Source organism: Ranitomeya imitator, chromosome 1 (assembly GCF_032444005.1).
Source record: "Ranitomeya imitator isolate aRanImi1 chromosome 1, aRanImi1.pri, whole genome shotgun sequence".
In the NCBI taxonomy this organism is placed as follows: Eukaryota; Metazoa; Chordata; class Amphibia; order Anura; family Dendrobatidae; genus Ranitomeya; species Ranitomeya imitator.
The window spans coordinates 38,323,821-38,342,716 of NC_091282.1; the positions used below are offsets into that span (position 1 = coordinate 38,323,821).

At 38.8% G+C, this 18,896-nt stretch overlaps 1 protein-coding gene across 1 annotated transcript in view; it reads left to right on the plus strand.

The window, feature by feature from the left end:
* The first annotated feature begins 819 nt into the window (after positions 1-819).
* Positions 820-18,896, plus strand: part of LOC138670251 (LON peptidase N-terminal domain and RING finger protein 2-like) — a 69,717-nt gene continuing 51,640 nt past the window's right edge. The window contains exon 1 of the mRNA XM_069757854.1: positions 820-894. Within this exon, the coding sequence (XP_069613955.1) occupies positions 820-894 (75 nt within the window). The remainder of the gene's footprint in view (positions 895-18,896) is intronic.

Below are 18,896 nucleotides of genomic sequence, written 5' to 3' on the forward strand. Positions count from 1 at the left end.
CGATGCCGGCAGTAATTAATGAGGAATGGGTTCTGCCCAGTGAAGTCAGCTATGGCATTGTTCAGTGTAAATACGCCCATGGTAGCAAGGATTCCCAGTCATTCTGCCTGGCTGAGACAAAATGTCACAGGTATGTGACCAGGGTCTGGTTGGCCCTCTCTACCAACCCATTTGTCTTTGGATGGTATGCTGAAGAGAGATTCAGCTCAATGCTGAGAAGATGACAAAGCTCTCTCCAGAACCGAGATGCAAACTGGGGACCCCGGTCACTGACACTTTTGTCTGGCATACCGTGTAGGCGAAAAATGTGCTTAATAATCAACGCCACCTAGGCCCGTGCAGAAGGTAGTCGTGGAAAGGCACCAAGTGCACCATTTTGGAAAAATGGTCTGTGACTACCCAAATAAAAGGTGCCGCTAAGGGACTTTGGTAAGCCCACCACAAAGTCCATCCCGACCATTTCCCAGGGCCTGTCATCCAGCAGGGTCTAAAGTAGCCCAGCAGGCCATTGTCGAGGAGACTTATTCTTGGCAATGGAGAACACGCCTGAATATAGTCTCCAATGTCACTGGCCATATGCGGCCACAAGTATGTCCTCGCCAAAAGCTCAGATGTCCTCTTGGTCCCAAAATGCCCACTCATCCTGGACGAGTGAGCCCAAGAGAGAACCTCCGGTCACAAATTAGATGGGACAAAGGTCTTGCCCAGGGGCAGAAACTCTAGCAAAACCCGGGCCATGGTCCTCAGGCTCTCTGAAGGGACAGTTAACCAAGGCTCCTCCTCTACTGATTACACTATGGAGCAGGAGAGAGCGTCGGCATGGATGTTCTTCTCCCCGGAAAGAAAATGAAGGGTGAAGTGGAAGCGGGAGAAGAACAAGGACCATCTAGCCTGGTGAGAGTTTAGCCGCTGGGCAGTCTGTAAATAAAGCAAATTATTGTGGTCGGTATACACTTGGAAGGGAAAATGAGCCCCCTCCAGGAGGTGTTTCCACTTCGAGAAGGCCAACCTTTTATAGCGGAAGCTCTCCAGGACCTTCCTAGTGGTCCAATAGGAGCTGCTATAGGACCTGAGCATGAGACCCCTACCTCCAATGAGAGGTTGTCCCTTGGGCATGCTCAGAAAAAGAAAAGCAGGACTTAGTCCCACGGACGACTGCTTGCCACTGATCAGTACTGGTTACAATGGCTGAGCCTGGAAGGACAGCAGTAACCAGCCGCACAGTATCAGCTTGAGCCAGATGCTGGGACTGATGTCTCTGCTGAGCAGGCTCCACTGCGGATGGAGGAGAATGGGAGACCACAGCGGAGATGGTTTGAGATTCCCCCTGTGCAGCGATGGGAACTCGACACCTAACATGCAGCAGTGTCAAATTGCATAATAGCCATGGCCAGATATTAGCTCTGGCCACATTAGTTAGACACATGCCACTTAATATAGTTGGCGTGTAGAAGGAGCCCATCTCTAAGCCTTTTCACACTTGCAGACCTAGAAGGTTTATTCACATTGTGATGTGGGAAGGGTATAATACAGCCTCATGAAATGATACTAGTAATAACAATTGTAATGTAATCTGCATAAATGCAGATGTCTTATTTGTAGAACAATGAAGCACAATATTAGCCTCCGGTCATAGCCATCTACTAGTTTTGCAACTTTAGACTCATAGAAAATGTTGTTGAAGTAGATTTGATGATTAGCAACATTAGGAACATATTGACTAGTGAGCCAAGGAATGAAAACAATTCTCTAATTTAGGACAGCTTCGTTCAGAAAAACGTTAGAAGTCCTGATGTCATGTGAGCCTTGATATTGACAGCGGTGCTTCAGAGTGAAGACTAAAGAGAAGAGGGGAGCAAAAGAGAGGGATCCAGTGAAGGATTGAATGGGGTACTGCAGTCATAGCATATGTGAAAAGGGAGACAAGTCTAATTTTGTTTTTACTTTTTAAATATTTTTTACCGATTAGGATACATTTAATTTTGCATTGAACAAGTTTAATGCAAATGACATTTCCTGGCCCAATTTGCTTGTTAATAATAATAATAATAATAATAATTTATATTTGTATAATGCTGCCAACATATTCTGTAGCATTTTACAATTCATAAGGTAGGGTTCTGCTGTGAATTCCGCTCTTGGGCTCCCTCCGGTGGTTGTAAGTGGCACTTTTGTGGGTTATGTTCTTGGGCTACCTCTTTCTAGTGGTATGGCTGCTCCTTGGATTTAGCTGTCTTCAGCTGCTTCCACTGATCATCTTTTCTGCTCGGCTATTTATGCCTGGCTCTTTTCCTCAGCCAGTGCCACTTGTAAATGGTTCCTGGTTGGCTTCACATCTCTTTGGATTTCCCTGTTATCCTGACCAGTTCAGCAAAGCTAAGTTTTTGCTTGCTCTTTTCTGTCCATAGATTGTGGACTTATCCGTTCTGTGCTTTCTATGTTTGTCCAGCTTATTAGTATCAATTAATTCTGTCTTGCTGGAAGCTCTGGGAAGCAGATTTACCCTCCACATCTTTAGTCAGGTGTGGAGATTTTTTGTAAACTCTGCGTGGATTTTTGTAGTGTTTTATACTGACCGCACAGTATTCTATTTTATCCTATCTATTTAGCTAGACTGGCCTCCTGTGCTCATCCTGGTTTCATTCTGTGTATGTCTTTTCCCTCTCCACTCACAGTCATTATTTGTGGGGGGCTAATCTATCCTTTGGGGATTGTCTCTGAGGCAAGATAATAATAATGATAATAATAATTTTTATTTATATAGCGCCAACATATTCCGCAGCGCTTTACAAATTATAGAGGGGACTTGTACAGACAATAGACATTACAGCATAACAGAGATCACAGTTCAAAATAGATACCAAGAGGAGTGAGGGCCCTGCTCGCAAGCTTACAAACTATGGGGAAAAGGGGAGACACGAGAGGTGGATGGTAACAATTGCAAGATAGTTATCCTGCTTCTATCTTTAGGGGTAGTTAGCTCTTAGGCTGTGACGAGGTGCCTAGGGAGAGTTAGGAGCATCCCACGGCTACTTCTAGTGTTGTGTTGAGCTCATGGTGTGTTGAGCTCAGGGACTGCGGTCAGTACAGTTACCACTTCCTTCAGAGCTCGTTCCATGTTGCTCCTAGACCACCGTACCGTAACAGGGTTCAGCGAAATGCGTCGGCCATTTTCAGAAGTCGACGACTTTTGGCAAAGTGGGGTTTCATGAAACCCGACCCCTGTGTGGGGTCGGCCATGAGGTCAGCGATCTTCTGAATCTGGTATCAGAATTCTGATACCGAGTTCCGATATGTTTGCAATATCGGAAATCGGTATCGGAATCCATATTTAAGTGTAAAATAAAGAATGAAAATAAAAAATATTGCTATACTTACCCTCTGACGCGCCCTGGTACTAACCGGCAGCCTTCCTTCCTTAGAATCAGCGCGTGAAGGACCTTAGATGACGTCGCGGCTTGTGATTGGTCGCGCGACTGCCCATGTGACTGCTCACGCGACCAATCACAAGCCGCGACGTCACTCAAGCGCTGATTCTTAGGAAGGAAGGCTGCCGGAAAGAAGCAGGGCGCGTCCGAGGGTGAGTATATACCTAATAGGAATCCCAGGGCCTGAAGGAGAGTTTCCGCTCCTTCAGACCCTGGGAACCATAGTATCCCATTGCACTGCATTGGGTTTCGTGTTTCGGCCGACCCCGACTTTTCTATAGGATCGGCCGATTTCACTCGACCCGACTTTGAGAAAGGTATCATAAGGTACTCGTACAAGCAAGATAAGTCATTACAGAGCAACATATAGTTCAACAGATACCAAAAGGAGTGATAGCCCTGCCTGCAAGCTTATAATCTATGAGGTAATAGAGGGGACTAGGGTTGAGCGACTTTTACTTTTATAGGATCGGGTCGGGTTTCACGAAACCCGACTTTTTCAAAAGTTGGGTCGAGTGAAATCGGCCGATCCTATAAAAAAGTCGGGGTCAGGGTCAGCCGAAACTCGAAACCTAATGCAGTGCATTGGGTTTCCAATGGTTCCCAGGGTCTGAAGGAGCGGAAACTCTTCTTCAGGCCCTGGGATCCATATTTAAGCGTAAAATAAAGAATCAAAATAAAAAATATTGCTATACTCACCCTCGGACGCGCCCTGGTACTAACCGGCAGCCTTTCTTCCTTCGAATCAGCGCGTGAAGGGCCTTAGATGAAGTCGCGGCTTGTGATTGGTTGCGCGACTGCCCATGTGACCGCTCGCGCGACCAATCACAAGCCGCGACGTCACCGCAAGGTCCTTCAAGCCCTGATTCTTAGGAAGGAAGGCTGCCGTCAAGAAGCAGGGCGCGTCCGAGGGTGAGTATATTCCTATTAGGTATATACTCACCCTCGGACGCACCCTGCTTCTTTCCGGCAGCCTTCCTTCCTAAGAATCAGCGCTTGAAGGACCTTGCGGTGACGTCGCGGCTTGTGATTGGTCGCGCGAGCGGTCACATGGACGGTCGCGCGACCAATCACAAGCCGCGACGTCATCTAAGGCCCTTCACGCGCTGATTCGAAGGAAGAAAGGCTGCCGGTTAGTACCAGGGCGCGTCAGAGGGTGAGTATAGCAATATTTTTTATTTTGATTCTTTATTTTACACTTAAATATGGATTCCGATACCGATTTCTGATATTGCAAACATATCGGAACTCGGGATCGGAATTCCGATACCAGATTCAGAAGATCGCCGACTTCATGGCCGACCCCACACAGGGGTCGGGTCGGGTTTCATGAAACCCGACTTTGCCAAAAGTCGGCGACTTCTGAAAATGGCCGACCCGTTTCGCTCAACCCTAGAGGGGACACAAAAGGTAAATGTTAAATGCTTGTTATATAACGTCTAGCCATCAATATAACAATATAATGAATAGAGTATTCAAATATCACTGAATGAACTAGTCGCCAGCCTGTATATGTACAAGAACAGATACAATGTGCATGTACCTAACTTAATTTTCTCCCCGCTACAATCCATAATTTGGTTGCTAATTAAAGGGATTACCCTAGCCACTTTTGGAATTTGCTTCATTATAACATTCCCTACCATTCTCCTTATCCTGCCCGTACCTTTATTTTATTTACTTTACTTCATGTGAAATTTCAAATGGAATGTCACTGGGGAATGACCCTGCAGTCACTTCTTTGCACTTTCTATCATCACTCCTGGAATAGGACATCATTAAAGGCAGCATTGAGGTTACTTTCCACAGCCTCTGTCACTGCCGTCAATCTGATGACATTTTATTTCAGTAGCGGTAATGGATAAGCAAGCACAGCTTCTGACCATGTATTCTCAGGGCCTTTGCCATGCTTCTTCTGTCCCGAGCACCCACATCTAGAGTTGTAACCACAGTCCCTGATTCTGACACTGCAGCCTTTTTAAGATGTAACCAGAATTCCTCAGGGGAGGGGATTGAAGCAGAGTGATTCACAGCAGTGCTGACCCACAGCTTCTGTCACTACCCTCAAATGGATCGACATCAGGGAATGATGCAAGTGTCACGTACCCTGATTATATCACCGCACCTTGATGATGTCTCCTTTCAGAGAAAGAGGTGGCAATATCAGATGCAGGAACTATAGCAGCGGCAACTGACAATGTGAGTGGTGGGGAAAGAAGGGTTGCAGCAGCCACTGAAGAGGTGTGTGTCAGGAACAGAAGTGTAGTGGCAGCAATGGAGCTGCGGTCACTTCTCGACGCTGTTGAAACAGGACTTTATAATGATGTCCTGTTCCAAGTGGGGTTCTAAAAGCTGTGGCAGTGAGGAAGTGACTGCAGGGCCATCTTTAGCGACACACTGTTTGAGACTGCAGTCAAACGAAATGTCGCTGGAAGTATGAAAAACAAATATAGAATGATAGGAGGAATAATCGGGAATTTTATATTAAAGCAAATTATAAAAGTGGTTAGGGTTTAAAGATAAATATTTATTAAGGACACAATAAGTATTGCACAACCCCTTTAAAGAAGACCTTTCACCTCTTAGAAACTTTTATAAAGTAAAAAGAGACCAAAACATAAAACCTTTCTCAAATATATAAAGATTTACTAAAGGAAAGGTTGCCTTGACTTAGATGACACAGAACTAGATATTACAGAAAAAAAGTGTAGATACTAAGTTCACATTAATGGCTTCTGCGTTGTTAAAGATGAATTAAACTCTCCTTGCTAGACAAAATTATTAAAAATAATAAATGTCATAAAACTTCTCCCATCACTTTGTTAGGGTATGTGTACACGTTGTGGAGTTGGCTGCGGATCCGCAGCAGATTGGCCACTGTGGATTCACAGCAGTTTTCCACGCGGTGTACAGTACCATGTAAGGGTATGGAAATCCAAATCTGCAGTGCCCATGCTGTGGAAAATACCGCACAGAAGCGCTGCAGTTTATTTTCCGCAGCATGTCAATTCTTTGTGCGGATTCCGCAGCAGTTTACACCTGCTCCTCAATAGGAATCCACAGGTGTAAAACCGCAGGTGAAATCCACACAAAAAATGCAGGAAATCCACAGTTAATTCGCAGGTAAAACGCACTGCGTTTTACCTGCAGATTTTTCAAAAACGGTGCGGAAAGATCTGCACAGGAATTTGCAACGTGGGCACATAGCCTTAGAGTTTTTATTTTCATTCTTGTGAAAATAATGCATTGCTTTTCTCCAGTCTCTTTGCCTGCCTTGAGCTGCATTGCTAAGGCCGGTTTCACACGTCAGTGGCTCCGGTACGTGAGGTGACAGTTTCCTCACGTACCGGAGACACTGACTCACGAAGACACATTAAAATCAATGTGTCTCTGCACATGTCATCGTGTTTGGAAAACACGTCCGTTTGGAAAACACGGAGACATGTCAGTGTTCGTGGGAGCGCACGGATCACACGGACCCATTAAAGTCAATGGGTCCGTGTAAAACACGTACCGCACACGGATGTTGTCCATGTGCCGTGCAGTAGACAGCGCTACTGTAAGCGCTGTCCCCCCGCGTGTGGTGCTGAAGCCCCATTCATTTCTTCTCTCCAGCAGCGTTTGCTGAAAAGAAGCAATGAATAATCTTTTTTTTTATTTTTTTTTGTTTTTAAAATAAGGTTGCCGGTAATCTGCCCCCTCACACCCCCTGTGTGCCCCCCCGCTGGCATTAAAATACTTACCCAGCTCCCTCGGTGCTTACATCCTTTCAGCGTCGCTGCTTGTCCTGTATGAGCGGTCACGTGGTGCCGCACATTACAGTGATGAATATGCGGCTCCACCTCCCATAGGGGTGGAACCGCATATTCATTACTGTAATAAGCGGCACCACGTCACTGCTCATACAGGACAAGCAGCGACGCTGAGAGGATTTAAGCACCGAGGGAGCTGGGTAAGTATTTTAATGCCAGCGGGGGGGCGCACAGGGGGTGGGAGGGGGCAGATTACCGGCAACTTTATTTTAAAAACAAAAATAAATAAAAATAAAATAAAATATTCATTCCTTCTTTCCAGCAAACGCTGCTGGGTAGAAGGGATGAATACCGGCTTCAGCACCACATGCAGGGGACAGCGCTTAACTCTAGCCCTGTCTCCTGCACGGTCCGTGTGGTCCTCAGTCGGCACATGGGCGGCACACGGCTGCCGCACGTGTGCCACACTGATGTTCAATGTTAGCACACGGACACACAGATAATTCCGGTACCGATTTTTCCGGTACCGGAATTATCTGGACGTGTGAGACTGGCCTAACAAAGTATACTCATTTGAAGTACAGATGATGGCAGTGAAAGGGTTAGCACCTGTCTCCTTTTCTGAGTGTTGTGTTTAGGGCAGAGACAGACTGCCGTATTTCTCATGCGAGAATCACACTGTACGCACTGGCCTGGCACCTCTCCTGACCTGAGCAGGACACTATGATTTTATTTCTATGCAGCTGTCAAGCTCAGGTCAAGAGAGCCGACAGCGAGTGCGAGGTTTACGATGCGATTCTCCCACGGGAAATACAGCAGTCTGTCTCTGCCCTTATCAGAATATTCTCTTGCAGCAGCTTATCCTCAGAGATATTGAGGCACAGGGGCTGAGCAGCTGACCCTTTTACTGCCACCATCTGTACTCAAAATGAGTAGGTTTTGATATCAATGCTACTAAGGACATGGAAATAAACTGGGGAAAAGCAGAATTTGGAAGCCACTCACATGCAATTTTTAACAGGAATGATGACAAATCACCTAATAAAGTGATTTGCAAAGTTTTACAGCTTTCCATCTTAGATAAAATTATATATATATATATATATATATATATATATATATAAAGTTTAGTTATTCTTTAAGTTTTCTCAAATCGCATTAAAAGAAATAACGTTCTGCAACATGTTGTGAAGATCAGGCATTGTGATTCGTAATAACCTTGGCTACTTAAGTACATTGAAGAACAGTGAAGAATTCTTATCTAAATTAATAGAGAAAGCTTTGGTTTTTTTTTAAAGGAAAGGAGACTAAAATCGGTTGTAAAAAGCTTTCTGCTTCAAATGGGAGATATCACTTTATGAAAGGAGACTGTGAATGTGCAGCACGTAAACACAGGGAAAATTATGCAGGACTGAACAACACACATATAAAAAGTTTATGAACAGAACATAAACTGCATGCTAGAGGATTTGCAAAAAGTACTGTCAGTGAATGCACAGGAACAATATTGAACATTCATGTATAGCATACCTACAGTATGTTAAGATTTATTTAACCTCTTCATGATGGAGCCCTTTTTCATTTTTGCGTTTCTGTTTTTCACTCCCATTGTTCCCAGAGCCATAACTTTTTTATTTTTCCATCAATATGGCTATATTAGGGCTTGTTTTTTGCGGGAAAAGTTGTAGTTTTGAACGACACCATTGGTTTTACCGTATTTTGTTCTGAAATATGTGAAAAAAAAATTCCAAGTGCGGTAAAATTGCAAAAAATTGTATTTTTTTAAAGATTTTTCCCTAAATGCTAAAACTGACCTGGCATTATGATTTTCCAGGTCATTATGAGTTTATAGACACCAAACATGTATAGGCTGCTTATTTAAGTGGTAAAAAAAAAAATCCAAATTTGTTAAAATAAAAAAAATAAAATTGTGTCATTTTCTGAGACCCATAGCGTGTCCATTTTTCGTTATCTCGTGTTGGGTGAGGGCTTCTTTTTTGAGTGCCAAGCTGACGTTTTTAATGGTTCCATTTTGGCGTGGATGCAATCTTTTTATTGTCCATTACTGCATTTTAATGCAATGTTGTGGTGACCAAAAAAAAGGACTTCTGGTGTTTTGACTTTTGTTTTGCTACACCGTTTACCGATCTAATTAATTCTTTTTATAGCTTGATAGATCGGGTGATTTTGAATGTGGCAATACCAAATATGTGTATGTTTGATTTTTTGTTAATTGTTTTATTTAAATAAGGCAAACAGGGGGTGATTTGAACTTTTTTTAATCTTTTTAGTATTTTTTAAAACTTTTTTTTACTTTTGGTATGCTTCAATAGTCTTCATGGGAGACTAGTAGCTGTCATAACCCAATCGGATCTGCTACACACAGGCGATGATCAGATCACCTGTATGTAGCAGAAATGATAACTTGCTGTGAGTGCTGACCACCAGAGGGTGCTCATAGCAATCTGGCATTGACAACATAGAGGTCTGCTGGAGACCTCTGGTTGTGATACAAACATATCGGTCACCTGTAATCACGTGACGGGCCACCGATGGGTGGGATTTCCACGGGAAGCGCTCATTAAATACCGCTGTCAGAGTTTGACAGCGCTAATTAATGGGATGCGATTCCACCCACGGCTGTTAGGGGCACATTTCAGCTGTTCAAAACATGTGTGCTCAGCGCTGGAGCTTACTTCAAAGGGCGATACAGGAGATGAGCAGTACATATACGGCATGTGTCATGAGTGCGTTAAACTTGAACAATGCAATAAACAGATGTTTTGGTTGAAGATATTTATAAGGGTTTTCTAAGAATGTCAACCCTTGTCCATGTCACCTGATATTGGTATTTTAACTTCATTGAGGTAGATATATGTGCCAGAGTGAAATGCTTGATATGCATACTGATGTGTCTTCTCTTTCATTTGTTAAAGGTAATCTGTCAGCTGGTTTTGATATGTAATCTAAGGACACCATGAAGTAATAGCTGAGGCACTCAATTCAGCAATGTGTGATTTATTAGGCTTGGTGCTATTATTTACTTACATTGACAATTTTCACTAGGAGATATTCATTGCCTTGAACACAGTGCAAACAACCACTGGTCCAATCATGCCCCCTTCTCTCTATAAGCAGCTCATTGTCTGTACACAATTTGCACAGAAAGTGGTGTTGGTGAGGTTAGCTTTTGAGCTTTGCCTCAAGCTACATCTAAAAACTCTGTTTCACAACTGCTGCACCCAGTAAACTAGGTGATACATCGTTAGAATAAAGGCATCTTTCCTACATTGTACTGCTCTCAGATGAGTTAGCAAAAATCTGGTAACAGACTCCATTTAAGTTCTACAATCCCTCAAAGAACAAATTTATTTTAATAAGTCTACTTGCTGCAATTCTCAATGCAAGAAAAACAGAAAACTGAGAAGAAGTATGACTTGAAAACATGCATGATGTAAGAGCATGTTCACACTGGCAATGGAAACAAACAAAACTGAAGAAAAAACAATATGTGCATATACCCTAATGAAAATAAGTAATAATGCATTAAATAATTAACATAGTGTACTTAGTAAACACTGTTTTTGATCAAAATAATAATAATCTTTATTTTTATATACCGCTAACATATTCCGCAGCGCTTTACAGTTTGCACACATTGTCATCGCTGTCCCCGATGGGGCTCACAACCTAGAATCCCTATCAGTATGTCTTTGGAATGTGGGAAGAAACCGGAGTACCCAGAGGAAACCCACGCAAACACGGGGAGAACATACAAACTCCTTGCAGATGTTGTCCTTGGTGGGCTTTGAACCAAGGACCCCACCGCTGCAGGGCTGAAGTGCTATCCACTGAGCCACCATGCTGCCCACCGTGCTCAAAAAAGTATAAAACTGTCCCACCGTGGCAAGGTGTACCCAATTGGGAAAGTAACTACACTCTCTAATGTTAAAACCTACCTAGTGTGAATACTGGCAGAGAGTCACCGGGTCCCAACCGGACACCCAGCTTTGGAGAAATTATATATGAACTGCCCAGCTCAGGTAAAAGGGGGCCGCACCCTATTTGTACTGAATACAAAAATAGTGAAGAAAAGCAGAATACTGAGCCAAAGTATGACTTGAAAACATGCATAATGTAAGAACATGTCCACACTGGCCATGGAAACAATCAAAATCAAAGAAAATACAATATCTGCATATACCCTAATGAAAATAATAATGTAAACAAGCAAGTGAATTAATTAACATAGGGTACTTAGTAAACACTGTTTTTGATTAAAAAAAAGCATAAGGGTATGTGCACATGTTGCAGATTTCCTGCGGATCCACAGCTTTTTTTAACGAGCAGAAACGCTACAGGTCTGCAAGTCAGTGACAGTACAATGTAAATCAAAGGCAAAAAAAAATGCTGTGCTAATATTGTGGAAAATTCAGCATGGAAAACACAGCAGATTCAAAAAAAGGAATATGTCAATTCTTTTTGCGGATCTGCTGCGTATCTGCACCCATTCCATAATAGACATCCAGAAATCCGCAGGGGTACAAAAAGGAAGAAATCCGCACAAAATCCATGGCAAATCTGCAAAAAAAACTACACAAAAAGCGCAGATTCTGACCTGCGTTTTCTGCCAAGAAATGCAGAATCTGCACAGAAAATTCCACAGTCAAATCCGCAATGTGTGCATATAGCCTAAAGCTGTCCCACCGCGGCAAGGTGTACCAAATTGGGACAGTAACTACACTCTCTAATGTTAAAACCTACCTATTGTGAATAGTGGCTGAGAGTCACAGGGTCCCAACCGAACACCCAGCTTTGGAGGAACAATATATTAACTGCCAGCTCAGTGAAAAGGGGGCCACACCCTATTTGTACTGAATACAAAAATAATAAAAAGAAACAGAAAACTGAGCCGGAGTATGTCTTGAAAACATGCATGATATAAGAGCATGTTCACACTGGCCATGGAAACTAACCAAACCAAAGAAAAAAACAATATGTGCATATACCCTAATGAAAATAAATAAGTAAAAAAGCAAGTGCATTAAATAATTAACATAGGGCACTTAGTAAACACTGTTTTTTATCAAATTACAACATATCAATCGTATGCACAGAAACACTAGGGGGAGATGCACATGACGGCTTCTGTCACACTCTTACATATGCATTGACTCCCTTTAAGTTCTACAGTCTCTCAAAGAACAAATTTATTTTAAAAGGCCGACTTGCTGCAATTCTCAACACAAGCACTAGATGGATGGTCATATACAGACTAATATATTATATACAACTCCTGTTGATGTATCTCAAAATAATGTTATTGTCAAAGCTGCTAATCTCATAAAATGTTGAGCTAAGAGCAAAGGTAAGAAAAGACAAATCCCAATCTCTTGGGTGCCAGGTATTGGAAAAATCTAAGCTCATGTTGATCAGCTGACCTTCATCCTGAAAATGTGCTTTCTACATGAAGCAACCTTTTTAAATCTATGAATTGTTTTTACCCTTGCATATCATGCATATCTGTCACGCTGTGACTGTCTTGGTGTGACACGACCTGGCGGGAGGTCGGTCACAAAACGATGAAACACACAAGGGTACACTTTAACAATGGTGGCCCTGTTGGTAGGGAACGGGGAATGGGCACCTCCTGAACTCACCTGAGGCTGTGCCCTGATCTTGCTACTGTCCCTATACGGGTTCTTTCAACCAGTCGCCGATCAGGATACCTAGTCCCTCACTTGCCCTGCTCTAATCCCTATATAGGGAACTGGCAGGTGAGAGCACTGGTCCCAACGCTGCACTAATATAACACTGGGAAAGTTACAAACAACAAAGGGACAAAGAAACAATAAACACCACACTTAGCTTTCTCTGCTGCAATGCACCACACAGCAGAGTAAGGCACAGGAATGAGTATTCAGCTGTAGAACAACAGCACTCAGCAAGCTCCTATTCCAGCAAGGTTGGTATCCAAAGGACCTGTATAACCAACAGTCAGCTGATGAACCAGCTGACCTTTTAAAGGAAGGTGGGAGTGGTCACCACCCACAACAACAGAACAAGCTGCAATGCAATTACACCAGCGGCCACAGGGAAAAAAAACTGCATTAACCCCCGATGACCTGAAAGGAAAAAAAGGTTTTAATCTGAAAGAAACCAGATCTGCCACAGATCCAAACATGGATCGTGACAATATCATATTGAAAATAAATAGAATAAATAAATATTTAATTCTATTTAACCTTCAGAAATAACAGATCGCTCAAGAAATCATACCATTACAAAACCCTTTAAGAGCAAAATTTTTCCAATGTTATTATCTGTATTGATGTTGGTATGAGCCTGCTACATGAAAGTTTTTTGCTAAATTCCCACTTCTAAAGCCAATTTCAAACAAGAAAGGCTTTGGCTTTAAAATAGGGGAGTCCAGTCCAGGAGTCACTTGCTGATACACAGATGTAGTGCAGACGTAGATGTTGGGACAACAATAGCAAACTCCATTTTCAGGGTCTTACGACGTAATGTTTGCTTTGTGCCGTGCAAATAATATTAGACATGAATCAGTTAGAGATGTAAAGCAAGCCAAAAAACTTTAATTGAAATGCAAATTTGAAACAGCAAGTGTAGGGATCCTCAGCCAAGTCTCTGCTTGTATTGGTTTGGATTGTTTTATTTTTTTATGTTGAAATAAGAATACCAAAATATTAAGAACAAAAAAGCACATTATTGTATGTTCTTGTTGACTGTTTGAAATTTTATTAGGATCTTAGGCTTTGCCGATGTGGTCCAGCAATTATGTATAAACCAATTTAACGTGCATGTTGTACTACTAAGCTCTTTTCCTGTTTTCTATTGTGCTGCTAAAGTCCACAGCCACCATTGTTTAGCTGATGGATACATAAGGTGAAAATGCACTTGTAGTCGGTTATTAGGATTTCTTCACTTTGTCTGTTCCAAAAATGTTAGTAAAACGTAGCAAATGACAATATACAGTAAGGTTTCCTTGAAACATATCTTTATTTTTTATTTCTTTCTATGTTTTTCCTATTTAGGTAACATTCAGTTTGTACAGTGTACAGAGCATATTTAGCAAATGTTTATCTGGTGTACATTGGTATACGTTTGTCGCAAACATAGCGTCAATCGGTGAATGTGAGACTACCTGCCAGATCCATGCAACATATTGACATAAAGGGTAAGTGCTGATGACATACTTTTAACAGTACTTTTTAAACATTTTTGTTATACATGATGTGAACCAAGTTGGGGTTCCTTCGGCTTATTCCTCGCACAGCAGAGCTCCCCGCCACCTGTAAATGGTGCTGTTTTGTAGTTCCCTTCAAATCGATTGGTGGAGAAGGTTGTTTGGGTGCTGCAGATTCCTCATAGGTTCTTCCTGCACACCAACAGATATGCTGCTCCTCCATTCTGAGGATTAGTGGCAATCAAATCTCCATGATTAGTAAATGATGCCATATCTTAGCAATATTCCATTTGAGTATTATGGAAAAACCCTTGAAGATAATGTTCTAATTTTATAGATATTATAGTAGCCTAAGTTATACAAATTATACAGTCTATATAAATGTTTCCAACTCATGTCAAGTTTAAATTTCACAATTTTTCAAGCCACCGTTAAACAACCGATAATTTACAAAGTTGTTAATTTTTTCAGAAGCACAATTTCACCCATACAATTATCATACATATATCATTATAGCTTCTAACTCCAATTTAATTGAATTTAATGTCAGAAATGATTTTCATGCAGGCGTGCTCAATTTTTATCAATGACCGCTTTATTGTATCTTGTTCATCTTTGTTAGTGCAGACTTGACAATTATCACCATGATCACCCAGAAACCTAAACATTGCAACAAATCTGGTATTGATCACGTTAGCAAGCTTTTATTGATAATTTGGGCAGAACCATGAACGACCACCAAAGCATCTACAGTAACAAAATTATCAATGGAAATCTATATAGTATTACATATAAGACTTTTCTTTTATCATGCCGAAGGTTACCGTAAGAGACTATCAGCAAGTTAAGGATGATTGGACTGATATTTGTATATCATGGCTTTTTAAGCGCTAACGTCAGGAAAGTGTCAGTGAGAAAATCATTCATATCAAAGCAACAAATTATTTTGCTATCAAGTTGATACTAAAAATCGGAAAATGATTAAGGAGAATTGAAATGTTAGTATGTATGGCAAGGTTTGAACACTTTATCTATGTTACAGAATGTTCATACTGTTTCTCTCTGCAAAAAAAACAAACTTCTGCAATATTAAAAAAGGAGAGATGCAATTGTGTTGCTGTCTACATTTTACAATAGAAATATCTGATGTTTTCACAGTGATGAATTGTATATTGTTTGCTTACGTGGTGAGACTGTTATGAGCACTGACTAAAGTTAATAAAAATAACTAATGCGTCTATATTGATACTTAAATATATGCATAGATAAGATGTCAAAGAAGTAGAGGATTATAATTTGTCAATAGAGCAAACTTATTTGGCGCAGAATATTATGTGGCGTCTGTGTGTTTTCTGTGGTTTTCCATTGGACTGTGCACATAATATTACATAGAGCATTATATTTAATGAATAAAGACAACAGTTGAAAGTGTATTATGTCTAAAAGGTTAGTTAGGATGAGCATAATGTTAATGAACAGAAGACAATATATTTATACATTATATATATATATATATTTTTTTTTATATATATATATATATATATATATATATATATATACATATACATATATATGTATACATATTTTTATTTAAAATAAAAACAGTAACATCTGTGTTTCTTTATGTGAATTAATTATTGAAAACTTATTATTGATCTATTTAAAACTTCACAGATAGTTCTGTTAAATTTAAATGCAATATTGAATCTGATAATACACATTTTGGGAAAATAATTGACTGTTTCATAGAATACTGTATTTTAAAATATAACTAAAGTTTGTCAAAATCTACTTTAATATAGTCAATATAACCAATACCTAACAAAGAGATCTCACAAAATAAGCCCCAAAATAAAATAAAAAGATATGATTTCAACTTGTAGAAATGACTGTGTTTCTATGTTTCCTAAAAACTCTACCTGCTATTGAGGTTTGTACAGATATTTTAATTCTACCTGCTATAAAAGTCAAAATTGATATAAATGTATTTTTTTTTTCATTTACTGACTATATGAATTAGTTAAGATTGTTTTTGGTTTAGATATTGCTTGTTACATTTTCTTTTTCTTTTTTTTGTCTCTTTTTGTTTGTTTTATTTCTTAGAAATTATTTAGCTGCATTACAAATTGTCAACGAATTCCATTTTTTCATTTATCTCATAGCACTGTTCTAAAATTACTGTCAGTCAATTAACAGACATGTTTCTATGCCCTAAAACAATTAATATTCTTGCAAATACATAATCATAAAAATAATAGCTAATGATATTATCTTGCAAAATATTATGATTTTGTTTTCTTTTTTTTTAATTAATCTGTACGTTGCTCATTGTTTAAAATAAATTACTTTCATTGATTTTACATTGAAGTTCTAAATATTAGTCACAGACAACTTTCAGTTATGATTGAATGATCACATAATGGATTATTGTCACATTCTCTTTTAATTAAAAATATTCCGACTCACTGAAAAAAATGCTTCACGTGTGTAATGTTTAAAAAGATGTGCTTACAATATAAAATAAAAGCCTTAAAAATATATACAATTTCTATAAATAATAAAAATAAAACTATTCTTTTATCATTTTAGTGCCTTAAATGAAAATTGCTCCTATTCAGACATAGTGTAAAATCATATAATAACCCAGTGGGTGACTTACTTTTCAATTTTATACAATATACGTTATGATAGTGTATAGGATTTTAATGTTGTTGATATAGTTAGATTGTGTCCATCTGTAGTTCAGGTTGTTGTAGAAATGTCTGCAACTTAATATCTGTTACATAGATATTAATGGAGTTATGCCTGCAACATTTAAACAGATTTTTTTATATAATTTATTGAAATGGATGGCACAATTATAGAAATGTCTGGATCAAATCTGTAAGTTTGGGAACAAATCCTGAAACGCAGAGAGGACACATTTTGGTAATATTTTTGTACATTAACTTTAAGCAACTTTGGCATGCAATATGTGGTGTTTTAACCATTTAGTTTTTCAAACAATTTGAATTTTAAATAGAAGATTTTATGCCATAAACTAAAAGTCACAATTCATTTGTCTACTTGTTACCATTAATTTATGACAATAATTAACAACAGAATATTTAAAGATATCAGAGTATACCTTCTCATATTAGTTTTAAAAAAAAAATTAGACTTATCGTTAACTTCAAAAAAGGCGTATTTAGCAAAATTCAGATATACATTTTTAGGTCTATTCTTATCTCAGTCACTAGGGGGAAACAGTCATCCATTAAATCCCTGAGTTTGTGCAGCACAAAAGTATACTAAGGATTAGCTTGTACTGCATGGATGCGTTCAGGAAAAAAAACAATCTATTGATACAATGTAATATATAAGCTAATAAAACATTTTTAAATGCAAATTAATTAAATGAATAAAAGTTTGCAGCGTTTTTAAATGCAATATTATTTAATAATAAAACATAAAAAAGGTCAGATCCTCAAAACACTAGTTCAGATATTGCAAATATTAGTTCTCAGCTAAATACGTAAGTAAATACATACATAAGAGCAGCACAATAATAATCATCATCAGCACTATTTTCATACTGACGACATATTCCTTAGGACTTTATAATTAGGGATTTAAAAATCAAGCAGAATGAAAAAAAGAAACATACGAACAAACAATTGATATAAACAGATTAAAATCTATGGCCATAAAGGTTACAATCTAGTAAAAGTACGAAATCTAAATAAAAATTAAAAATGTAATATCTTTGTTGATACACAAGCATCATAAATAGGAATTAGCATAATATAGGACACATACTTGAAAACTAAATTAAAATAGTGAGGAGTCATTTAAAGCTGGAAATTAAATATTGACCCACATTTTAAGATCTCTTACTATATATATATATATATATATATATATATATATATATATATATATATATACATATATATAGTATTATACTTATTTAAAATTATCAGCCGGTGAATTAATGTATGAATATATATATATATATATATATGTGTATATGTGTGTGTATATATATATATATATATATATATATATATATATATATATATATATATATATATATACACATTTTGCAATCTTTGTCTGATAATGAAAATTTTTCTTAAAGTTGATTTCAATGTTGCATCTATAACGCATATATTTCATTTATTTCATATACTTATATAGGAATATTTTGTCTATTTCTCTTTGTTATAATTATAAATCAATGTATTTTTTTGATAGCTTTCTACTTTTAGTAAATAAATATGTACGGAAATGTTAATTATTGTTTCTAGTAAATGTGTATATTGACATTATTTTACTTACCTTACAAATACTTAAGAACCTAATATGTCTTTATTGACAGGTGAATCGTGTGTACATATACTAATGAATTAATGAATGAGAATAGAGCAAAAATATATCTAAACACTAGAGATGGTCAAAAACTGGAACTCGCATGAATTATTTCTCACGATTCACGAATAATACACTTAATTATATAACTCTGGCATT